This window comes from Lycium ferocissimum, chromosome 5 (genome assembly GCF_029784015.1).
Source record: "Lycium ferocissimum isolate CSIRO_LF1 chromosome 5, AGI_CSIRO_Lferr_CH_V1, whole genome shotgun sequence".
Classification (NCBI taxonomy): domain Eukaryota; kingdom Viridiplantae; phylum Streptophyta; class Magnoliopsida; order Solanales; family Solanaceae; genus Lycium; species Lycium ferocissimum.
In genome coordinates, this window is record NC_081346.1 from 48,197,852 (window position 1) to 48,223,434 (window position 25,583).

The 25,583-nt window shown below is 37.9% G+C and overlaps 1 protein-coding gene and 1 pseudogene across 1 annotated transcript; both read right to left on the reverse strand.

The window, feature by feature from the left end:
- Nucleotides 1-15,315: 15,315 nt before the first annotated feature.
- On the reverse strand, nt 15,316-17,127 carry LOC132058400 (protein DETOXIFICATION 53). Its single transcript, XM_059450914.1, has one exon. The coding sequence runs from the start codon at nt 17,023-17,025 to the stop codon at nt 15,634-15,636; it is 1,392 nt and encodes a 463-aa protein (XP_059306897.1). The 5' UTR covers nt 17,026-17,127; the 3' UTR covers nt 15,316-15,633.
- A 3,851-nt stretch (nt 17,128-20,978) lies between these two features.
- Nucleotides 20,979-21,526, reverse strand: LOC132057786 (uncharacterized; annotated as a pseudogene).
- Nucleotides 21,527-25,583: the final 4,057 nt, after the last annotated feature.

Consider the following 25,583-nt stretch of genomic DNA (forward strand, 5'->3'; position numbering starts at 1 on the left):
GAAGGTGTTGATGGGTTTATCAAACATGCAATGACACTTTACCCTTTTCAAAATGAAGGGGTAATTAGGTGTCCTTGTTCTCGTGCCGGTGTATGAAGTATTTGAAACCGGAAGCGGTTAGGGTTCATTTATATAGTCGTGGGTTTAAGCGAAATATTATGTTTGGACCGATCATGGAGAGGCGATGGGGTCAATGGTATATTTTACAATATTGTTGTCGGTGAAAGTAGTGTGTCGCAGGAATATAGTCACGTCCAATATGATAGAGTTAATGATATGGTTAATGATGCGTTTGGCGTACAGTCTGGGTTTGAACCTGAGCAAAATTTTGAGGAAGTGTCGTGTATGAGAAATAGGCCTAACCGTAATGATGAGGGTGGGGTTGATCATAACTACCCACCAATGTCCTTCTTTAATCAACCAGGATGAGGTTCTAAAAATCCTCCAAAACATACCTTGAGTAGTATGGAGATGCAGTCAGCTGTGCACATGTTTTGCTCAATTGCCTGAAATTCAAGTATATATTCGATGAGTGTCAAATTATGTTACTGAATTACATGGGTAACCGATAAGGGTGAAACTAATGAAAATCTTGCATATGTCGAGCATTGCACTTCGTAGAACTTGAGGGCGATGAAGCCATATATTCTAAGTTTTCCCATTGGCGTACGATTTTGTAAGTGTGGAAATTCATTGCATAATTTTAATTAAATGTAGGCTACATAGAAGTTATTGAATTTTAATTTTCCTCCTTATTATATAGGTTTATCATACAGGAGAACATTCTCAATTTGTGAAAGATATAGCTCTTGGACCAGGCAATGAAGTTAGGACAATGAAAAAGTACATTGTTAATGGCTACAAGTTTCAAACCGAAGAAGTTTCTCAATATAAGAAGACGAATAATAGTGGAGTGTGCATTAAAGGCGATGCGATGGTAGCGGTGTAACTCGTTGATTATTACGGTGTCTTGCAAGAGATCATACAACTTAAGTATCCGGTTACCCTAAGAAGAAAGATAACATTATTTCGGTGCAAGTGGTTTGATCCAAGCCAAAGAGGTACAAGGGTGAATCGTCAACATAACATAATTGAAGTCAAACACACAAGACAATACAATCGCTATGATCCCTTTATAATTGCACAAAATGCTAAGTGTCTATTATGCTCCATATCCTTTGCGTAGGGATAAGGCTGATTGGTGGGTGGTTATAAAGACTAAGCCTGTGGGGAGGATTGAGGTCGATAATGCATTAGATGTGGCGTATCAAAATGATGTAACAGTTGTTCATCAAATGGTTGACACAGAGTTAGAAAATAGTTTGGAACATCCTCAACACATATTGGAAGAAGTTGATGAAGATGATGTAACTATCATAGAAAATGTTGAGGAAGAATCGACCGATGGACCTGAAACAAGCGATGAGGAAGAATCATCTGATGAAAATGAAACAAGCGAGGATGAGTGGGAGGATAACTAGTTGCATGTTAGTTTATTCTATACTTGATAATAACACAATTCTATACTTGTTAAATTTTTACCTACGATCAATATATCATTATTGAGTTATTAATTTTATGTATGCATGTCATCGGTGGTAGTGATCAAGGTAGAGGTAGAGGTAGAGGTAGAGATAGAGGTAGAGCCGGAGGTACTAGTAAGAGAAAAGATAAAAGACCTATAGATCCTACGGCTACTAGTAGTCGATCCATTCCGTCCGCTCCGTATACGCCCTACTCCGCCTTCTTTTTTTTTTTTATGCCCGGCTCTTCTATGCGGGGGCCGGTCCGGTCGATGGGTCTTTCAGCCGCACCACCTCGGCCCGACATCATTTACCTATCCTACTTCTATACCTACACCTATGTATTGCCCACCACGTGGCGGATCTCCTAGCACATCGGCCACTTTCTTCTTCTCCTTCTCCTTCTCCAAATGGTACACCTCCAAGTGTATCTAATTTGCGCCTTAGAGATAGCGCTGCCGAGCACCGAGTCACCGCCATCCAACCCGCTCGGACCCATCGTCGTCTCTCCCTGCACCGCTCTCGCTCCCACGCACCTGCACCGGCTCCTATACAGGGACCGATACATCATGGTTTACAGCCGGGAGATAGAGATGCGATAGGTCGGATTTTCATCGTGCCTGAGGGAGTTAGGTAAGATTGTCTTTTATTAAGTTTTCCTAACGTTTTTTTTCATCTTAATCTAATATGCATTATTTTTTTTAATGCACAGGTTCTATCCGGATCACGACACTACAAAAGTCATCTTTGGATGTTGTTCGGAGGCTTTATGGCAATCATTTTTATACTTCATGGACTCGAAATCCCATATGATACTTGACAGTTATGTTTAGAGAGTTTAACGTATGCATCTTATTATACATATTTTATAACTTGAATTTACTTTTATATAAATCATCTAACATTAGCTATTTGATTTGCGAGATGTATTGTACATGGGATCCAATGGACAATGATAGGATTCTTGCAAACTTTGAGAAGAAGGGAGTGCAAGGTTGTCGATTGGTTTTCGAGAGCTAGAAGGTATATGACGATGCCCCAATGGCTAAACGCTGAACGTGGGAGAAACTTAAGGCATATTGGCAAACCCCGAGTTTATCGCCAAGTACGAGCAGCAAAGGCTGCCCGTGCATCCCAGAAGGTGGCTCTTTGCACATTTGCGGGTGCAAGAAGTCAGGGGCACGTGGCTAGGACAATGGTAAGTAATTTTATACTTTTAAAGTTACCTACGATCAATATATCATTATTGAGCTATTAATTTTATGTTTAACTTTTTTTTTTTTTTTTTTTTGCAAAAAAAAGCTACGGGACAGATGCCAACTCGGATCGGAAATATTCCTAAAGACCCATACAAAAAAGAAGAAGCACGAGTCGGATCCGACCTTATGGGTTGAGGACAGGGCTCGTGATTCCTATGTAAGTGATAATTTTATTATTTAAGTAATTATATATAAGTTTAATTATGATAATATTCGTTATATACTAAGTTTCATTTTTTAATATACGGAGAGGCAATATATGGATCATGTGGACCAAAGCATGCCCAAACTCGGCTTCGAGCATCCGAGCCGTCCTCCACCGAAATTAGAGATAGATTTTTGGTGTAGAGAAGTTGGGGGAGTACAAAAAGGGTAGAGCGTACGGTCTAGGCCCAAGGAACAACTTAAGTCGCCTTCGGTCGATTGCGAGGTGAAGGGTCTTCTCGACAAGCCGAGGGAGTTGATGATGTTCGGTCGCAGACTATGGTGGCGCACAAATTGCCGAACTTAATAGGAAATTAGTCAAACCGAGGCAAGAAGAGTTGAGGAAAGTAACACCATGAAAGCGAATATTGAATTGCTAATGGCACAAGTTAAAAGCCACATCGCATGTGGACGTTTTGGTGTGCCCCCTTCTCCCCTCCTCTGACCCAGAAGATGATGATGACGGTGATTTCGTAGCCCGAACACCGGATGATCAGTTGTAGTAGTTTGAATTTAATAATGGACTTATGTTAAAACTAGTTAATGGTACTTTTGGTTGGTCATTTAAATATTTCAGAACTTTGAAGGTTTATTTAGATCGTATTTGATGTGTTTTATTATTACTTAGGATGATTTTATGTGTTGTAGCTCTTTTAGAATTGATTTGGAGCATTTTAATGCTAGTTTTGAGCAAAATTTTTTGTTATTGGTTTCTCGAGCGATTTTGGTACTGGTTTTTGTGTGTGTGTGGTTGCAGAAAATGCATGATTTGCATGCTGAAAATTTTCCAGAAAACCGACGGAAAATCGACTCTGTCCGTCGGTTTTCTGGAAATTAATTTTGCAGATTTTCCAGAAAACCGACTCTGTCCGTCGGTTTTCTGGAATTAATGCTTATATTTTACAAAAAAACCGACTCGTCGTGTCGTTTTATAATTAAAAATAAAAAATTATATAAAAAAACCGACGCAATATGCGTTTTTTCATAAAATATATATTATTTATATATAAGATAAAAAATCCGAATTTAATAAAACCGACCCCGTCCGTCGGTTTTTAAATTTTTTTTTAATTTTTAAAAATATTTGAATAAAACCCGACGGACAACGTAACCGATGTCAGTCCGTCGGTAAAAACCGACGTTGTCCGTCGTTTTTCTGAAAGCGAGGCTATTAAAACCGACGTTAAAATGTCGGTTTCCCGTCGGTTTGGTTAAAAAAACCGACGCTAGACGTCGGTTTTTGTCAACGGTTTTTTCCGTTTTTTTAGTAGTGTCTAATTCTGTTGTCTCTCTTTTTGGTTGTGATTAATTTCCAAGGCATCAATGTTGTTCCTTTTATAGAAGTAGCATAGTCACTTGTAGTTCTCCGAATTCAACCAAGACTTGGTTCAGTTAATTGCAAGAAAGAAATCCTTATTTGAATTAGAACTGACTCACACGTACTACCTCTCTGTCTCTTATTCCAAGCTAATTCCATGTGGTCAATTATGGTTAAGTTTTTAGGTCTTGAACTCCTGTTCCTCGTAGAATTGGATTATACCTTAATACTACTTCTCCAAGGTTTCCTTTTGTGAGTATGGAATAACTTCTTCTTTGTAGACTAAACAGTCTCTAGTTCCTGTCTGAAGGACCTGATTCTCTAAAAAATCTTGCATTTGTGTTGCACCTTCACCAGTTCCTTTTTGAGATATGTTAAGGACCTGATTCTTATACATCTTTGTCCATATTCCTTGTACATAGACTGCCACTTGTACAATGTTTGTCAATCATCAAAACTCCTTAAGATCATAAATTAATATTGGATCCAAGCAACTCAACAAATTCACCCTTTTTGGTGATGACAAGCTCATAGCGGCGTCATACTTCCTCATGTTAGCTCTAGCAGTTTCATCAATCTTCATATGCTCTAAGATCTCCTGAATCAATCACCTTATACTCATACGAATTTGCGTGCTCGGATCTAAATCTACACCAAAAGTAGTGTGAGTACAGAAAGCACGTGTACTCGGCAAGTCTCGTTGACTGACAACGTTGAAGTAGTGAAGAGGTTTCGTTATAGAAAAGTCTTATCTTAGAATTAACAGTATTACTTTATCACAATTACAATCTCAAGAAACAGGATAGCAGGTAAGCCAAAGTAATCAAGTAGGATCAGATTATTTGAAGTCAAGTAGGTAAAATGCAATGCAATGTAATGGCCATATACCTTCCAGAGAAAATTTACAATCGAGCATGCATCAATCCGCCCGGAAACATTTCCCATTAGGGAACTAGCCTCTTTCAGCTGAAATAACATCACTCCAACCTGAATCAGATCTATGAAGATCCCATGGAGACATAATTGCATGAACCATCACAATGAATGAGTATGGATGTCCACACAAAGCATGAATATTATATGCAACTCAGCTATAACCATATCCTATTCAGAAATACATAAAGCAACTAGATTATCACAAGTGTATGAGATTATTAGGAGTTATATATGCACATAAATAGTAAAATTAAGAGAACTATATATCAGGTAGTACATTAAATGCTTTAGCATATGTGGATTACAACCATCAAGCTTGTATATCAACAAAGTAACCATAACATGGCACCGATATCCATGTCAATATCCATCACATCATGAATATGAGACCTCCTCTTTCACCCTTAGCCCTTATCACTATTTAATTATCGGAAACATCCTCTAAAATGGAGTCTAGAAAAGTCTTAACTTACCTCAAAGCCAAGAAAACAAACTCACAAAGTTGACTTTCTCTTCCTGAGCAACCCCGATTGCTTCAAATCTATCAAATATATAATTTACATGAGTATATGAGTCCGTAGATACCCATATTGATATATGAATAACTCGATCGAAAAGTCAACCCAAAAGTCGGCCCCGAGGTCAAAACTGGAATCTTATTGGAAAGTCAAATTACGAATAACCCAAAGGCTTTAAATCTAGAAAATCACTCAATTCTACCGTTGAATCAATTCCTAAATTGATTTTCACTCTCTTAACATTAGGCTCAAAGCCCCAATATCATCCACTGAAAACATAAATTAAACGCTATTAAATAACGGCAATCATGGGAAAATATTAAAAGAGAGATTTGAATCTTACCCCTCTTAAAAACGAGCTGGTAGCCACCAAAATTACCTGAATCCAAGGTCTAGATCAACCCTTTCCTTATTTCAACTTAAGAACTTTGAAGTTTTAGATTTTCTTCTCTGATACTCACCCGATTGCCTTGGAAATCATATCACCTATCCCCGTAAGTCATAAACACCATTTTCAAGCTACGGGAAGGGTCATTTAGGGAAAAAGAGTCCTAGTGCTTAAAATGACCGAACGAGTCATTACAAGACTGAATCTCACCAATCTTTTTCATTCCCTTTTTACAAGTATCTTTGAAGTCTGAAGTACTAATTTGAGTATTGTGTTTTCATATTTTATCCTAAGAACTTGGTTCATAAGAAGTTTTTTTCATTTTCAAGATCAACTTTCATTAATTTAAAACCTTTATTTTCAAATTTTAAACTTGATAGATTATTAATTAACTAATCATTTCCAACACTCAATCTATCAACTTCGTTCATCAATATAACATGATTGACATGAGTTTTTTCTTAGATAATGCATGATGACCATCCTTGAGTTTAGATATGTATACCTCATCAACATCTGCTTCATATTCTGAGTCGCTCATTGCCATCATCGCAAGATACTTTTTTTTATGCTTGTTATCTACTAGAACCATCAGTAACTTGATTCCACCGTTGATCTTGTCTTCAATATCTTCACCTCCACTATCATCCCATGAAACCAGGAAAACCAGCCGAACAGCTTCATTAGCTGTCTTTCTTTTACTTTTATTGCAATCAAGAATCCATTCCTTTTGTTTTTCTTTTATTTCTCTTTCCGTTCATACTTGTCTCCATTTGGCTTCCTATAGTGAGCAGTCTCTCACTAAGTGGTCCATTCTCTGACATTTAACACCCACTAAAGTTTCATGTCATGGCCCAAATCTTCTAGGCCATGCTGATACCCGACTATCTCAAGTTCGGTGAACTAAGACACTTGGTAACCCCATTGTTATATGCGGAAATAAAAGCAATAAATTCTAACAAGTGAAATATCATAAATAGAAAAAGTGAATTACAACGGAAAACAAAGACCAAGTACATAATTAAAAGCCTAGGAACTTGCGTTGCATTCTCACAAGAAAGACTAAATAAAAAAGGTACGAAAGTGTCAACGGGTGCAAAGTTAGACAATGAGAAAACAATAACATAAATGTAGATAAGACGCTATAGCCACTGCGGTAGAAGGCAAGTGGCTCACCAATTAGCTAGATCCTCAAGAAGGAACTCAGTCACAAAATTCGTTGGTACTGAATCTAAACATGCACAAAAAGTGCAGCCAGTATAGTCTAAGTACAAAAGTCAACATATACCTAGAAAGTCTCATTGAGTGCTCTCGATAAGGTAGTGGAGAGCATTATTTAAAAAGACACCTTACGTTTAACGTGTGCAGTTTATATAGAGATATAAGGGACATGAACAAATAACAAAAATATACATGTAAATGACAGTTAACATCACTGAAGCCTTTGTTGTAAAGTGCAAACTAGCAAAACGGACAGGTTCAATACAAAAAATAAATCAAAGCAAGTACAATAGTCAAGGAAGAATAGTAAAGGTGAAATCTTTATCACACAATTCACTTCTCGAGTCAGTTGGCCAACTCTTTCATAACCGGTGTACATGCATATCTGTCACGACCCAACCGGAGGGCCATGACGGGTACCCGGTGCTAACCCACCCGGACACCTTTTATCGTACGTTCACATTTACATCTAGGTGAGCCACATAGCTTAATCATACTTTCTATCCATCATTCATACTAATCTCATTGGGCAATAATACATTTATATCACCATCAACAACTATTCCTATATCAATGTACATAAGCCGACGAGGCTATCAAAATGATATACAAAATATAAGCCGACAAGGCTAAAGACATCTAACCATACATAACTGTCTACGAGCCTCTAAGAAGAGTAGGTGACATCATATAGGCGGGACAGGACCCCGCCGTGCCCATGTATGTACACAAAAGAATAATACCAAAAGCTGTAGCTCCAGATGAAATGGAGCTCCTCTATGTAGTCCCTGAGTAAGAAAGCTATGGATCAAGCCTTTCTCCCTGGCTACCTGCGTGCATGACGCAGTGTCCACAAATAAAAGTACGTCAGTACAAATAATGTACTGAGTATGTAAAGCATAATCAACATCATAGTAAGAGCATAAGAAACAGCATAAGAAATAACATAAGATGGGAGAATCGGGAGATAGTAGGGCCATCATCATAATCACTTACTTGTCTTTCATAGGGACCTTCCGTTTCTATGGCGTGCTCGTGTACATACATATATACATATACCTATATCCATATCCGTATCCGTATTCGTATCGGTATTCATATCCATATTCATATTCATAGCATACCCGACCATGAAGGTTCAGTGTTTCACATACCCGACCATGACAAGGCTCGGTGATTATACATACCTGGCCCTGCCAAGGCTTAGTGTTATCCGTACCCAACAGCAGTGGTGTGCGCGCAATAGATATCATACCTGGCCACATAAGCTCAGTGTTACATAGTAGTCATACATACTTGGACACGTTTACCTAAGAGCCCATAAGCATCGTCAACATCATTACTATCATCGTTTCGTTACATCTATCCTTAGAGGATCAATCATCATATAAGGAAATTAATAGAATCATAAAATTATCGAGAATCATGAGCTTTAATAGCTTTAGAGATAGAATCATTTGACATAAATGAGCTCAAGAGAAAATTAGATTATCATGGATGGTTCTACATGCTCCTTGACTCTAAAGCAATGGTTCATGAGAAGGAGGTTCATCAATTCTACAGAAGTTTCAAGATAGTTAATGGTGACATAGTGGTAACCACTATAAAGGTGAAGGAAATCAGGTTCACAATTGAAGACTTAGGGGACATTCTCAATGTGCCCTATGTAGGAGATGACGAGTATATCAAGAAGAAGTAGGTTGAATATGGGCCTGAAAAGAGAAAATTCTATTTGACTACTTAGTTTGGATAGGGGAGAGATGCCGAGCAGCATAAAAAGGCGCTTAAGGGTGAAATGGCTCCTACTCCAGACTCCTATTTGAGCTAGTGAATAAGTGCATCCTGCCCAGATCAGAATGAGGCAAACTACATGGACATAATTGTGATGGATGTGCTTGACAAAGAAGAGCTGGTGAATTTGCCTGCTTTTTATGATCAAACACATGGTTAAGGCTACAGAGGGAGCAGATTCCTTGCCATATGAATTTTGGCTGACCAAGATATTCATTCATTTTGAAGTTCCTCTAAGCGCTGGGAAGAAAGAAGGGAAGAAGGAGATATTTACTGGGCTACTCTAGAAGAGTGTGACCTTCTTCCCAAGAGAACAGGTTCTAAGAGCAACAGTGTGATCACAAACCAGCTGGAAAATCTTGCAAAATCAAGAGAGGCAAAGAAAAAACCAAAGACAGGGAATGAATCCTTAAGAGCTGAGAATGCAAGATTGACAGCTAAGATTTTGGTAGAGCAAAAGGCTTCAATTGAGGAATTGAACATTTCATAACCCACTTTCCATCCTCATCCTACACTAGCAAAGAACCTGCTTCCTAGTTTTAGTTCCTTTCGTGTCCTGTCAAGTCCCTATTTAATTCATGAAAAAGATTTTGTTATTATCTCTTTTTGGGTCGTAGTGTTGGCAGTTATTGGCATATTTATGTAAATGTATCTTTGAAAAGAGTTTTTATGGCTCTGTTGATGCATTAAATTTCTCCTTGGTATTAATTGTTGTTTATGCGATAATCCATATCGGTGCTTACACTTGATTTATGCTATTGGTAATTGTGTAATCCTTACACTGAAGAACAATTGGTAAATACACTCATTTTTTGATAATGCCGGAAGGGAATAAATAAATATAGCAGTTCATACACTAATTTGCACAGATTTAACAATTTCAAGAAAAAGGGCAAGTAAAGAAAGAGATCTAAATAAACTGGTCCTAAAGAAGAAAATTGCACAGATTTGAAATTGTTGTGAATATAAAACCACCTGGCCTTATGCTTTCACTGAAGAGATGTGTAACGACCTGTTTGATCGTTATAGTTCTTTTGGTGTTTTCGCCCGTTCCCGAGCATTGATTAGCTCGTTTTTGACCCGAGGGGACCGCTGATATGCTTCCCAGGGTGCCTAGACCAAATTTGGGCAACTTTGGTAAAAATATGGGCTTTAAGTGAAAAGGGTTGACCCGAAGTTGACTTTTGGGCAAACGGACCTTTTTCGAAGTTTCGGCAATTTCGAGAGGTTCGGATGGTCGTTTAGAACCTGTATGTGTATTTGGTTCGGTACCCAATGCATTTGGATGCATTTCGGAACATAGGATGGGAGATTAGAATTAGGCATCGGGGGTTGACTCGGTCAACGAGGCCTCCGTTGGAAATTCTGAGACCACGAGCGCGTTCGCAGCGTATTTTTGTATGGGTTTAGGTGGTCGGGTTATGAGCAAATGGCCTCGGGACTAACTCGGGATTTCAATGGGAGACTTAGGAATTTTGGGGATTTCTGGTATCTGGTGCTCACAACAGCGGCACCAGAGCCGCCCCAGTGGCACCGCTATGGCGGTGTGATGACCGTTGGGGCGGCCATATGTGATGTTGGCCGAACCGCTGTGGCGGTAACTTAGCCGCCGTAGCGGCATTTCAACCGCTGTGGCGGTGACGGGCAGTTATGTTTCATTAAATATGTCTTAAATAAGTCTTAGACCCTCATTATTTCATATCTCGATAATATGCCTAGAGAAACTGTTCTTGGACATAAATTGAAGAAATTCTTGGAGGTAAACTTTGCCTAATCCTTTACTCTTCCTTAATCACAATCATTCCGGGATTCTTCCTTCCCTTTAACATTTCCCTAGAGATGGAATTTAGAGGGTTTTGGGAAACTTTTCCTTAGGGTCATGTATGATAAATTGATGATGTTAATGCTAAAATTTGATGAATCTAAGCTTATTAAGCATTTATCTCCCACTTTTAACATTGAATTTTGGATTTGGAGACTTAGGGTTTATACCCAATTTGGGCGTTTTTACTTGAAATGAGATTTAGACCAATTCTTGAGTTAAATCAACAATTAATGGTTGGGTTATGATTCCCTAGTACCTAATTTGGTATTTTGCCAAAGAAATTTCTCGTTTTGCCTTTGTGGGCCCGTTTTTCCAATTTCTAGGGTTAAAATAGACCTAGTTAATATCATAGCAATATTAGTATCATTCTTCATGATTTCTAATATAGAATTCGATTATGCTTAGACTACTTTGGTTCTGAGCTTCAGAGAAAGGGCAAGGCAAAAGAGTGACTTGTTGGTGTTGCGGTTCGGCAGTCCAGGTAGGTTATGGCTTACCTTTAGTGAGACTTCGTATAGTGAATAACATATTTAGATTATAATGTCGGAGATAGTATGTGAAACTTCGGGTATGAAGTTGGGATGGATATTGCCTTAGGTTGGGCCCTGATGTGTGTTGAGACTAGCCACCCTGTTATGTGTGCTTGATTATTCCATTTTGATGGTTGATGCCACGTGTAGTTGGTAGATATCGAGTTCTGTCTTATCGTCGAACATACCTGTGGTTGGTATTTGTACTTGGCTATATTGGTGGCGTACCTACTATTGGTACTTGATTTATTGATATATGTTGGCATACCCACTGTTGATATTATGATGTGATACTTGTTGACGTACCCCGTTGTGGTACTTGTGATATTGAACTTGATCGATTTACATATGCATTACACGCATTATCTCATATTCATGCATGGCCGATACCCGGTGATGATTCGGTATCGTTGATTGAGTGAAACTGATATTTGATAAACTCTTTTACCTGAGTGATTGTAAAAAGGCCGATGTCCGAAGATCCATGCCGGAATCGTTGATTATATGAAACTGATATTTTGATGAACTCTTTTACTTGAGTGATTGTGAGAAGGCTGATGTCCGAGGTTCAATTTCGGAATCGTTAATTGTGTGAAACTGATATTTGACAGACTATTTTACTTGAGTGACTGTGAAATGGCCGATAGCCGATGAGCTATTCCGGCATCGTTATTGCATGACCAATTCCGGTGTTATTCCGGAATCGTTGTTAGTGCATGGACTCCGCGGGTCTCCCAGGGTGGTGCCGGTGAGACTCCCCCTGTGAGCAATTAGCTAGAGTCTCGTCTGTCTGTTGGGCAAAGATCCGGGACGGGTGGCACTTAGACTTCGCGAGTCACGCTGGGTTGTGCGATCGAGACGTCGATATTTCTGTCTGGAGTACATGTGTACACCTCATTTGCATGGCATGGCATTGCATTCATATCATTATTGTATTGCATTGCATTATGACTTGATTGAGATGTTGTGATGATTGGATTGTGATGATTCTGTTATGATGATGGATAGTGATGATTCTATTGTGGTGATTGGATTGGATCGGGTACATTCGGACTTGATAGATTTGGGTTTAGATGCTTTACGTAGGCAATGATGGATATCTGCTTGTGATTATATTGACTTATACTTGCTAGATTCCTTGTTTATCCGCTTTATCTTCTGAATTGTGTTAACTATACCTAGTCGGCTGATGATGCCTACCATTACTGTTGATTGTATGGACCTGCACTTGCTGCATTCTTTTATGAATGTAGAGTACCAGGTTGGATCTACTTATCTGACCCGTGGCTGATCGACTCTTGCCTTCCACTCGAGTTTTCCAGGGTGAGCATGGCGTCCGTTGATCTTGAAGACTCTCTTATTACTTATGTCTTGCTTTCTATTCTGAGACATGATTTGAGACTACTTATGTATTATTATTCAGACTTTTAGTATTGAATTTAGATGCTCTTGTATGACCAGGCTAGATACTAGGGTGGATTTCATTTACTTCCGCATTTGTTGATATTATATTATATGATATTTGTGAGACTTACGTTATTTTACTTTCTTTCGCTATTTTCTATTAATTGTAAATGTTGAGTTAAGGGTTCGCCTACCGAGGTGGGAAAGGTAGGTGCCCGCACGACTCAGTGAAAATGGATCGTGACAAGATGTTTTGAAAAAGACATATAGATCTGATTTGGTTCTTACATCGAGCCATCTAGAGGGTTGCAATTAATGGATGGTAAGGCCCTACAGACTTAAGTGAGATCACATCTGACTATATAAGTCAGCTGGATCAACATGGAGCTAATTCTTAGGGGGAAGATTGTAAACATAGAAGTTATTCCTTAGGGGGAAGATGCACATAAAGAGCACAGAAATAATTATGAAGCTGGTAAAGTGCACATGAAGAAGTATGAAGCTGCCATGGGTTTGTCATCATCAAAAAGGTAGAATTTGTTGAGCTACTTTGTTTTGAATCTTAATTCAAGATCTTATGATGTTTTTATGATTGACAAATAATGTACAAGTGACAATCAGTGTTCAAGAAGGATCGATAAATATGTACAAAAAAGAACTGGCGAAGCTAGCAACAAGGAAGGAGAATTGCTAGAAAAAAAACCAGGTCCTTCAGACAAGAATTATAGATTGCTTGGTCTATGTGGAAGAGGTAGTTCCACACGCACAAAAGGAAAACTTAGAGAATTGGGATTAAGGCTTAATCCAATTCTACAAGGAACACAAGTTTAAGACATGGAAACATTACCATAATTGAACACATGAAATTATCTTGAAAATAGGAGAAGAAAGCCGACACAAGATTCAAAACCAAGCCAAACAAGGTTTGGTTTCTTGGATTCTTGAATCAAGTCTTGGTTGGATTTGGAGAAGTACAAGCGGCAATTCTACTCCTATATAAAGCATTGCGTTGATGCTTTTTGAGACTATGACAAAAGAGAGAGAATATAGAGATATCTATACGAGAGTCTACAAGAAGAGAGACAATCAATCCCAACAAAGAAGAGCATTTTCCTATCAAGTTATATTTGTATAGTTCTTGAGTTGTAATAGTTATATTCTTCTGGTCCTTAACTGTACACTTTTACATTCGTAGATTTGTATTAGGTGTTACTTTTTTGTTGTAAAGGGCATCACAGACTGGGTAGAGACTTTGAAGAAGGGTGTCAATAATTAATGAAGTATTGTTGAGGATTCAGGATAGGTGCTGCAATGGTCAGTTTCTTAGGTGTACAAGTAGAGCTGTAACCTTAAAATTTCTCGAGTTATAGTGGAGAGTTTGGGCAGATCCTATTAGAGATAGGTCATGCTTGTTGCCTCCCTTGAGCAAGGAGTTCTTCACGTAAAAATCTGTGTGTTGACGCAATCTCCTTCTTGCATAGTTGCTGAAGAACCCGGTTCATCAGTACATAGATGGAAGGACAAACTATCAATGTGTCATGGCACTATCGCAGATATATAGTATGTACATTATGTATACTTTCATTGTTTGTATTCATGAGTTGAGTTCAGTTGCTTTATTTATATTTCATATCTATACTTGTACTACTATGATGAGATGCTTGTATTCACTACCAGCAATTTTTAAAGACTTTCACTAGGGGTAGACTAGGAGAGCGAGTCGATAATCTTACTGGGTCGTTTAGACTCACAGTTACTGCGTATACACAGGTCCAATAGGCGGAGATCCAGCTGTTGATCGGTGATTCCAGCCTGATATATATGCCAGTCCTATTTGGTTGAGGTGAGCCACCACTAATCCGTGGAGGCAGCTTTAGCTCCCATCCTTTATTTTTAGTCTATATTTCCTTCTCTGTCAAGTTGTGTCTCGAATTAGCTGTACTCATAGTAGCGCTCCATGATTTAGTCTCTTGTTGGGTTGTATGGGATCTTTCACACTTATTCTAGTATTACGTTTTCGCACTTTTATTCTATATGAGACAATGTTAGTAGTATTCTCTCTGTTTTTATTCTTGATTTGAGCATGCTTTAGCTTAGAAGGTTCACCTTAATGGGTAGTGACCTGTTGGGTGTCCGGTCGCGGCTTAAATCCAGATTTAATTAAAATCAAGCTTTTTTAAAAAAAAAAAATTGGAATATATAAAGAGAAACAAACTAAACTATGCCTTACTCTGTTAAGTGAAAAAATAAATTTGATATGGTGACTAGTATAGATGATAGTAGACATTCTACTTTTCATTTGCTTCTGATAAATGTGTTGGCATTCTTCTTCAAAGCGGTAACGTTATGATAAATATGCTGGCATCATGTAATAAATTAATTGAAAATTAATTGAGGAGAAAATATACACTTTTCTTGTGGTAGCTATTACAAAAAGAATCCTGCTCATTATAACACCCTACTCACGAACTGATCATGTTAATAAAAAATACAAAATGAAACGTCAAACTGTGTTACTCTCTCTATACCTCTCCCTCCTTAATACCCTTAATTTTCTTAGACATAGAAAAAAGTTGGATTTACACTGGGATAAGTTAAGGTATTGCTAATGTGAGACATAATATAACTAAATAAATAAAAATGTGTTCTTCTGACAACTGGTCACACACTTCAATAAGATGTCAGAGCAGACAGTCCACGCGCCCATACACATACTTTAAGGTACTAGATTGGTTCCAACATCATCCTTGTCTGAAGATGCATTAGTCAGCTCTTCTGCCCTTCTAGCCTGAAGTTTCCAATCTGTTTGCATTAATGTATACACCATCATGCATAGACAAGAAAATTGAGCTGCCACTAGGCCTAACCATAATCCCCTAAAGCCAATTTTGAGTTTGAAAGCAAATACACAAGCACATGGTAATCCAACTAGGTAAAATGCTGCTAAATTTATCCTTACACCCATGGTTGGTCTTGCAGAACCAGTTAGCACACCACATGCTGCTGTTTGAGGAGCGTTTCCGATCTCGGCTAATCCAAGGATCGGAAGTGCTGCTGATATTAATGCAAGTATTTGTGGCTCATTCGTGTACAATTTCCCCCATACTGATTTCATCCCTATGGTCACACCGAATGCAGTGAATCCAAAAGCCAGTGCCATGAAGATACCGATAAGGGCTGCTAATTTAGCACGGTCCGGGTTACCAGCCCCTAATTCATTACCAACACGTTGGGATATACTCAAGCTTAGTGAAAATGGGAAGACATAAATTGTCCCTGTTGTTTGTATCAATATTCCCATAGCTGCTACACAAGAATCAGGGTTGTTTAATAAGCCACTCAAGAATAGAACAATCTCATACCACCACCATTCCAAGCATACGGAAAATAGGCTTGGCAAAGCTAAACTCAGCAGTGGACGCCACCCTTGTAATGTTGAGATAATTGAAGCACCAGCCCATGGTTTAATTGCCACTTTGGACATAACCAAGTAAAGCAGTAAACCAATATTCATGTTGAGTGAGTACAAAACTGAGGCCAAGGCAATACCTTTGACATTCAAATTAAGGTATGTTACAAGAAGATAGGTTATTGGAAGGTGCAAAACTGTTGCACATGTAGCTACTAAAGTAGCCGGTGTATTTATGCATTGTGTCCTTAAAAAGGCTCTCAGAGGATTCAAATGAGCGCTAGCAAGTAACTCTGGAATGGAGAAAATTAAGTAACCTTTAGCAACTTTAGTAATTACTCGATCTTGGCCTAGTCTAAGGAAAACGGGTTCCACATTTAGCCATAGAAAAGTGATTGGAACTGTAACAGCTAAGAGAAGCAAAAACATTTTGATGTATGTTTGGGTGAGAACTGACCATCTTTTGGCACCATAAGCTTGGGAACAAATGGGCTCCATACCCATACAAAGCCCTTTCATTACAGAAAAGCCTGTTACATTTGCAAACCCAATTGCTAGTGAGCCTCCAGCTAATTCTGTCTTACCCATATGGCCCAAGAAAAGCATAGATATAATGTTCTTTGAAAACAAAAGTAATGTTGTTAAGGCAACTGGACATGCAATTTTTCCAAGTAAAAGTAGTTCTCCACTCACCTGCATTTTCAAGATATATACTCCATAATCAGCTAGCAATCCGGTATTAGAAAAAGAGTTCAAGTTTCTATGCAATCACGGTCTAAAAAATAATTACACAATGAGATCACGTCTTGGTAAAAATGGTAACTAATTATCACATGTTAAACTACACAAATAACAGAAAAAGAAAAAAAAATTACACTAACTTAAATCCAATGAAGAATACACTAAATAGAAGGAAAAAATTACTTAAAGATAATCACAATTTAGATATATATTGCAATTTTACATACTCAGTGATTGCCACTGATCATGGTGCATGTCACAAAGCTAAATATACAATTATATAATATTATAAGTTCGAATATTTAGATTCAGTTCTACTTCCTTTTTCCGGTTCTTTAAACAAGGACGGAAAAAGAATAGTTGAGGAAAACCGTGCATAAACCTGAACATGGATGCACATAAGCAAGTGCGCACATATAAATGCCATCCTTTCTGTTTCTCTTATTTGATTTATATATATAATAACTTTTCTTTTTGAATAGTCTAAGGACATAAAAGATTTAGACCTAATAGAGGATTAAAAACTTGAAAAAAAGAAGAGATAGAAGAAAAAAGTCACTGACTTTTTTCATTTGATACACTTAATTATCAGCTGGTGAAAAGTTAGATTCCACCAAGACTCGTGTAGTTTAATGTCGCTACACTCATTACCCCGTATGGGTGTATCTAAGTTGTTTAATAAGGCACTGTAAATTTCAATTTTGAAAGGAAGGCTTTAGGGGACCATTTACATTAGCATTAAGGAAAAGAAGTTGGTGTTTGATAATATAATACTAGTAAGTACTGTGAGTTCCATTATTTTTGCTTGTACTAACTAGCTAGTTCAACATGCTATATTATAATGAATTAATCTCTAACACTGAATTATTTAGAGGCAGCAGAGTCTCAATAGGTCTATTTCTCAGTTAGTAGCTTGTTAAAATAATGTACTTCAAGCTAGCCAGACAAACTAGCCAATGATATTTAGGTTCTTTAAAAAGAAATTACCTTCTTGGCTATCTCATAATCCAAAAGAGGAAGAAAGAAAAAAAATTGTCCCCTTGTCACTTACGCTCACATCATTAGTGGATTATCTTTAGCATAAAAAACACAAAACACATATAAAGGGTGCATCCAATAAAACTTCCCTATAATTGACAATTACCTAATCGTTAAATGAATCTTGAGATAGTATGACAACAATTACATATTGTTCAGAGTACTATTCAATAAATAAAAGTGTACACTCTCTAACAGCTTAAGCTTTTAAATGAGATGGTCACATATTTTAATATGGTATCAGAGCAGATAGAGGTCTTGATATTGAATTTCACCGCCATCCATCATCAAAAAAGAATTTCGCCATGTTTGGCAATGAAAAAAAGTATCACGTCCACACGTGAAAGAAAAAAAAAATCAGGTCTACAATTTAAGCTTGACAGTGTCACACAACAAACGTAATAAAAAAGCTTTTAGCAAATTGCGTAGATTCTCAAAATAAAGATTGGGCTAAAAATAAGAGGATGTAGCTTTTTGACGCACTATAAAGAAACATTGAATATCAAGATTCAAGACGAACAAAGAGAAAAGTACTTATTAAAGATCTCTAATTAACAAAATTCTACGTAAGTAGAAGGCCGGAAAGATTGAGTTGAAACGTACATGTACATTTGATGAATAAATAAAAAGAAAAAGAGAGTTACGGGTGAAACCATTTTTTCTTGCATGTATGTTACTCTCATGCATATACACCCATGCATGCATAAAACAAAAAACTAAAATTAATTTGTAAAAATTAAAAGAAAGCACAAAATTCGAATATGTACAGAAGCACCTTTAAGTTTGACTAATAGTGTATGATAAAGGAAGTAGTATCTTCAAAGTAAACTTGGAAGGAAAGGAAAAACAAAGAATAATACAGCTACCACCTTATGTACAAAGCGATTATAATTATGCTTTATTGTACTAAATTCCTAGCTTCCGGTCAATTAAAATTGATAAACCAGAAGAAAAGAAAAAACGTAGATAAATAGGTAGTTTACCACTGAACTCTATAGTTACAGCATATATCTCCAGTTGGACAGAAAAATAAAAAGGCAACTGCTCGTGCTTCTCTGTGTGGCATTGTTTAAAAAAAAAAAAAAAAAAAACAAACAAACAAATGAAGCAAATGGAGTTATGTAGCTTTTTAACATAATGTTACGTGCGTGCTTTCATGTGTCTGCCTGTGCCTTATGTCTTTTATCTTTTCCTTGTCTATGTGTATCTGACTGTGCTGTTGAAAAAGAAAAAATAAAAAAAAATAAAAAAAAGAATCCCTAACTCAAACCCGAATAACTATGCGTGAATAACATACCAACAAAGTCCAATGATAAAAAATACAAAAACAATGATGAGTTTGACTCTAATATCATGCAAAGAAAAATGGACATAAAAAAAGAGAGAGCGATAAAGAAGTACCTCACTCATTGGAACTCGTCGGAAAAGTTGAAGAGTACTACTATGGGAGGAATATGAGGGAACATATTCTTCCTCTCTTTGTTTTACCGTTTGTTCAATGGTGGAAGCCATTTCATCACTTGTTATACTTATAATATCATCACTTTCTTCTCGAGATTCATTCATGGTGCACATGACTAGCAATATATCTGAATCAATGGTGGCCACCCTTATTAGGCTATAACAAGAAAATATCTTCTTCTTTTTTTTTTATTTTTTTTTTAAGGATAGATCAGGACAAAATGGCTCGTGGAAAGAGGAGAAATGAGATTTAACAAGTAGAAAGACAAACTATAAAACACCCTTAAAAGAAGAGCTAGACCAATGAAAGCTTCTTCTGTTTTTACGTTTGTTTTCAATTGACTAATAATTTTCTGAATAAATAAGAACAAGAAGAGAAGAAGTTATATGGAAAATGCAGTATGGAACTGGGAATATATATACATACACATTCCTGGCCTCGTCCTTATTTATATACTAAAGTTTGTGAGAAATATTATCTTCAGCTCTTGCAAGTGTCCTTTACAATGGCTGCAGGGTAGCCAAGAAATGATATACTAGGGACAGGTAACTATATTAAAATTTTCTTGTAGTCGTACAACATTATGCGTATTAAGTAAAAAGTAGTCTAATTAAATGTACTAAAGATCCACTAATTGAGTGCATTCTTAACTTGGACTCTGGCTTAGCTGTAGGATTAATCTACAATCCCATTTATATAAGCACTAAATACATCTTCTCCTAAAGCTTTTTTATTATCCCTTGCTGTCCCACTTTAAGTCTGCATCATCATCTTTTCGACAACCATAAACATTCGTCATTATTTTGCTCTTATCAGGAACGAAACCTTATAGCTGGTTCACATCAATATTCTTCATCTATTGTTTTTTCCATTTTTTGCTGTTGGTAGAGAGAGATGTAAATTCATCCCCCATCGATTGTGTAAAGTCTTCCAAAGAGCTTTACGATGTTCTGACCACTGACCCACTCCGTCCATAGTCATAAGATTTTGGTTTGAATGTTCAAGTATTTCCATCGAGCCATTAAATTGTGCAAGACCCACTCATTGGCCATGAACCTAAATCAACAACAACAATATTTTCATAATTAAGGGGTTTGGAAAGGGTAGGTTTTCAGATAGGCCTTCGGCTCAAGAAACATTTCAGAACAAGTTCGAAAGAAATGCACGAGTCAAAAGCTATAATCAAAATATAAAGAAAGAAAGAAAATACAGTAAAGACAACTAGAGTGAAAAATATATATAATCGCAAAATAATTATAAGAGAGACAGAAAAGCTATAATGGAAATATGAGGACAGAAAGAAAGTACTAGTAAAGACAACCAAAGTAAAAGAAGCACAATCGCAAAATAAGAAGAGAGACAGAAAGTACTGAGAAGACATAAAACCCTCGACTACCAATTAACTAGTCGTCTATCCTAATCCTCGACTTTCATACTCTCCTATATATAGAGTCATGTCCCTGGTGAGCTGAAGTTATGCCATGTCTTGTCTAACCCTCTCTCCCTAATTCTTCCTCGGTCTACCTCTACCTTCTCTCAAACCTATCACCGCCAACTTCTCACATCTCCTCATTAGGGTATGTGTGCTCCTCCTCTTCACATGCCCAAACCATTTCAGCCTCGCTTCTCGCATTTCGTCCACCATGGAGGCTGCTCCCACCTTGCCCTTATATCTTTATTTCTAATATTGTCTCTCCTGGTATGCCCAAACATCCATCTTAACATCCTCATCTCTGCGACCTTCATCTTCTGAACGTGCGAGGTCTTGACTGGCCAAGACTCCACCCCGTACAACATAGTTGGTCTAACAACTACTCTATAAAACTTACCTTTAAGTCTCAGTGACACGTTTTTATGAAATAGGACACCTGATGCGAGCCTCCACTTCATCCACCCCGTTCTAATACGATGTGTGAATTCCTCGTCGATCTCCTCATTTCCTTGAATGATAGACCCCATATACTTGAAGCTTCATCTCTTGGAGACAACTTGTGTATCAATTCTTACTTCCCTATCCACCTCCTGTGGCGCGACACTAAACTTGCACTCCATGTACTTTAATTTATTTTAGTCCTACTCAATCTACATGCTTTAGACTCTAGGGTTTGTCTCCAAATCTCTAGTATATTTGATAAGTCCAAGTGCATTCGTGTTTTGATGATTGTCAAACTGTTTCAGAACCAGATAGAGACCTGGTCTGTGTTCTTCTCTCTATGTACCATGCACCGTCAGTAGAGACAACTGTAAAGTCGTGCTACTCACTGCACACAAGTACAGTAGTGAGTTGGCCGATGCTTTAGGTCAAACTATTGAATGAGTGGTCTTTATCTATCCCACATGCTTCCCACTATTCATACAACATGTTGCAACATATTATGTATCACTTGAAAAACCTAATCTAACTTATGCAAAAGCTGCCACCGCAAGAATTCAAGTGATCGCAAGAACAAAATTACTTTCAAGCTGAAGAACCAGATCTTGACATGAGTTTCATCTATGTTCTTTAGGTTGTTGTAAATCTTTGTTCGTTTGTGCTTAAACTGTAAACCTACTCTTCTTGTTTAGAAGCTATTTGTAGGTGTTTTAAATTCTCAAAGTGTGCTTGTTGGAATTGTGTTTCCACAAGCTTCAGAGTGGTACACTAAGCTAGATTTAGTCTAGGTGTATTAGTTTCCTTGGCTAGAGTTAGTCAAGTGGATGTGTTTGCAATCGGTGTATTGCAAAGGGAGAAGGACTATGAGAGTTAGTTCCTAGGTTGTAACTATTGTAAGGGTGAGGGATTATGGGAGTTAATTCCTAGTTTATAATAGGTTGTAATATGAAGTTGCTCGGTTAGTGGAGTTGAAATCCTACTGGGGTAGATCGTGGTTTTTAATACCTTGAGCAAGGAGTTTTCTACAGTAAAATCGTGCCTTCTTTACTTACTGCACTGCATAAGGGAACTGGTACACAACCAGGTCTCTCCGTATTGTGTTTGGTGTACGCACACCCTACAACAATTGGTATCAGAGTAGGCTCTTTCTAAAAGGTTAACACCTAGAAAGGTTCATTCTAATGGCTCTCTTATCAAACAAAGAAGGAGAATCCAGCTCAGCATCATCAAGCCTCAGGAGCAAATGTATTTCTGGGATGCACGTCAAATGCTCTCCTCAAAATATGACTTTTTCAGAATGAACGTTGGTGAATCAGTTCATGACATGCATACTAGATTCACCCAAATCACAAATGAACTTCAATCTTTGGGGTCAATCATGGTGACGAGGCTTCTGGTTACAAACTACTTGATGCACTTCAAGAATCTTGGTTGAACCAGGTGAATATCATAACTGGAACCAAGGATCTCCAAAATCTGACCATTGAGGAACTCATTAGCTACCTCAAGATACATGAGCTTACGAGAAAGTTAGATTTGGAAGAAAATGAGGGAAAGGAAGAGAAAAGAAATGCTCTGGATAATGAGAGTGCAAGAGATTCAAGCTACGATGATGAATCAGAAATGGAGTATCTCACTCGCCGGTTTCAAAGATTGATTTGAAGAAGTGATAAATCTTTGAAGAGAAGAAACCATGGCAAAGATCTCAAGAAAAATCATTGTGAGGATGAGTCAGACTCTATTTCAAGTGAACAATCTGACACTGGAAGTAAAAGAAAGAAGGTTGAAGTTAATCCTCTTGATGATCAAGTGAAGATAAAGGGATGTCCCCATAAGAGATTAGTCTCCTTGATTAAGAAATTGTTAAATGAGCGTCATGAACTCATTAAAGAAAAGAAGGATATAATTAAAAAACTCAACAGTTCCGAGCAAGAAAGGGATGATATGGTGGTGTGCATTATAGATCAGAGGGAACAGGTTGAAGAAGCTACAAGAGAAAATCAATTCCAGAAAAGCCTGAACAAGGTGAATATCTTGCAAGAGACCCGTCCCTCAACCATAACCATGGATCTCTTGAGTAAAAAAGACAGACCAGGGCATGGACTTCAGAAGATCGGCATCTCCAACTATCTACACAATGAAGACACTGCCAAACAGAAATCGGAAGAGGAGGAATTCTTGCTGCATCAAGAAGTAGCAAACTTCCCTGAACAAGAAAAGGGGAGTTCAACTCACTCCACTCATTATTCCAAGGGACCCAATCTAGAATGTGGTCCCAAGCTGAGTCAATGGGTGCGATGGAAGGCTTGAGTATGAAAAAAGGAGGAGATCAAGAAGATGAATATTTTTTTCTCACTCAAGTAATTGCCAAGGAGAGGGTGTGTCACTGGAATTAGAAAACATGACAATACACCCTTCTGTGATTCAGAACACGGGATACTTCTAAGAGAAAATGCTGAAATATTCTCACTAGATACAGAGCAAAGCTCCAAACGTGCGCCGTTTGAATGTAAAAATGACGTTGTTGAAAATAGCTAGGTCAAGAGGAGTGGTACAATCATGTAAAAAGTGTTTTTCAGCGATATCTAACTCACTGCTATACTGTTAGAGGTATACACGCATGGATGTCTCAGAACAACGTAAGCAGAAGTGACATGGCACATTTCAGAGAATTTGCCGAAATAATCTCAGAGACCCGATCTCTGTAGCCCAGGTTAGTAGCCTTTTCAGCATTTGTATAAAATTGAAAATGTCATTTAAGCGCCAAGTCAGCTTTTTGAAAATCCTCCCCAAAATGCTACACCTTCTCTATATCGACCCGACCCATTCATCCCTGTTCCTTCTTAAATACCCACCACTGCATTCCCCTTCTCCTCACTTGAAATTAAAAATCCAAACATATCTTCTCACCTCTCCTTTTCGATCATAACCCTGCTCTCTTTCATTCTCTGAAAACTCTTCCCATTCCTTCTCAAATCAAACCATCGATTATGTCGAGAGAAGGATTCACCACTCCGTCAGCAGTGGGTATACAGTATCAGTGTCTAAGTACCTTCAAACCACTGACGAAAGAGAAGAACATGACAATGGTATAGAAGTTACTAGTCAACCCTTCGAGAACATAAAGAAATTAAATCAAGCTAAAGAGGAACTGGTCTTTTTAAGGACTGTTGAAGGAAAAGTCACGCATGACAAAGAGGAACAAACCACTCAAATTGGCAAAAACAATGTGGAAAAAGGTAACTATTCTTCTGTTGATCTTGGTAAAGGAGTAGATGAGTCACTAGATGAGTCACCCATAAGAGTAGATGGTACTATTTCTGGGATTGGTCAGGGATGTTTTTGTAGGATGAGTAGTAATGTTGCTCTTATGGAAGAACTTTCTCAAACCATATGTACCATGAGTGAGTTAGAAAATGTGAGGTCTTCACAAGAAACAAATGAGAGACCAGTTCCCACTTCACGAGGAACCCTTGAAACTGGACCTATGACAGCTGCTGTGTGGGATGAGCACCAGGGTCATCTAGGAGGAACCTAGACCTGATCCTAAGTCCTGAGCATGTACCTCATGATGTCGTACCTCTTGCTGAGATGTTTAAAATAAAGAAAAGGTCAAAGGTCAAAGAAACCAAAGGATCCACGTCCTCGGTGAGAACTACCTTTGGTCGAACCACACCAAGAACCAGGCAGAGTAAGCATGCAACTAAGGCAGCCCTTAAATCAGCTCTTCAAGCAAGTAAAGCCAAGGGTAGAAAAAAAGCTAGGGGTTCTCAGACAAAGAGTAGATTGATTTATCAAATTAATTTAGTGGATGTGGAGACTAAAGTTGCCAAAGGTAATGATAAAGAGAAAGAGAGAGATGATTAAGGAATCCGGTTCCTTAAACGAGCAAAGGTTGAGCAAAATTGTTGCTCAAAGTGAAATTGAGAGAAGAGAAACTCTAGGGAAACAAAAGGTGTTGCTGGGAAGGGCGTTTGACCCTGAAGTTGCAGAAAAATCAGGAATGAAAGAATTGATTGAAATTGTTGAATTTCAGGGATGGAGTCATCTCTTTGCTCCACCTGTACCGAGTGTGTATGAGGAATAGGTTTCTAAATTCTATGCAAATCTCTGCTACTCTGATGATCTCAGTACTCTCTCATT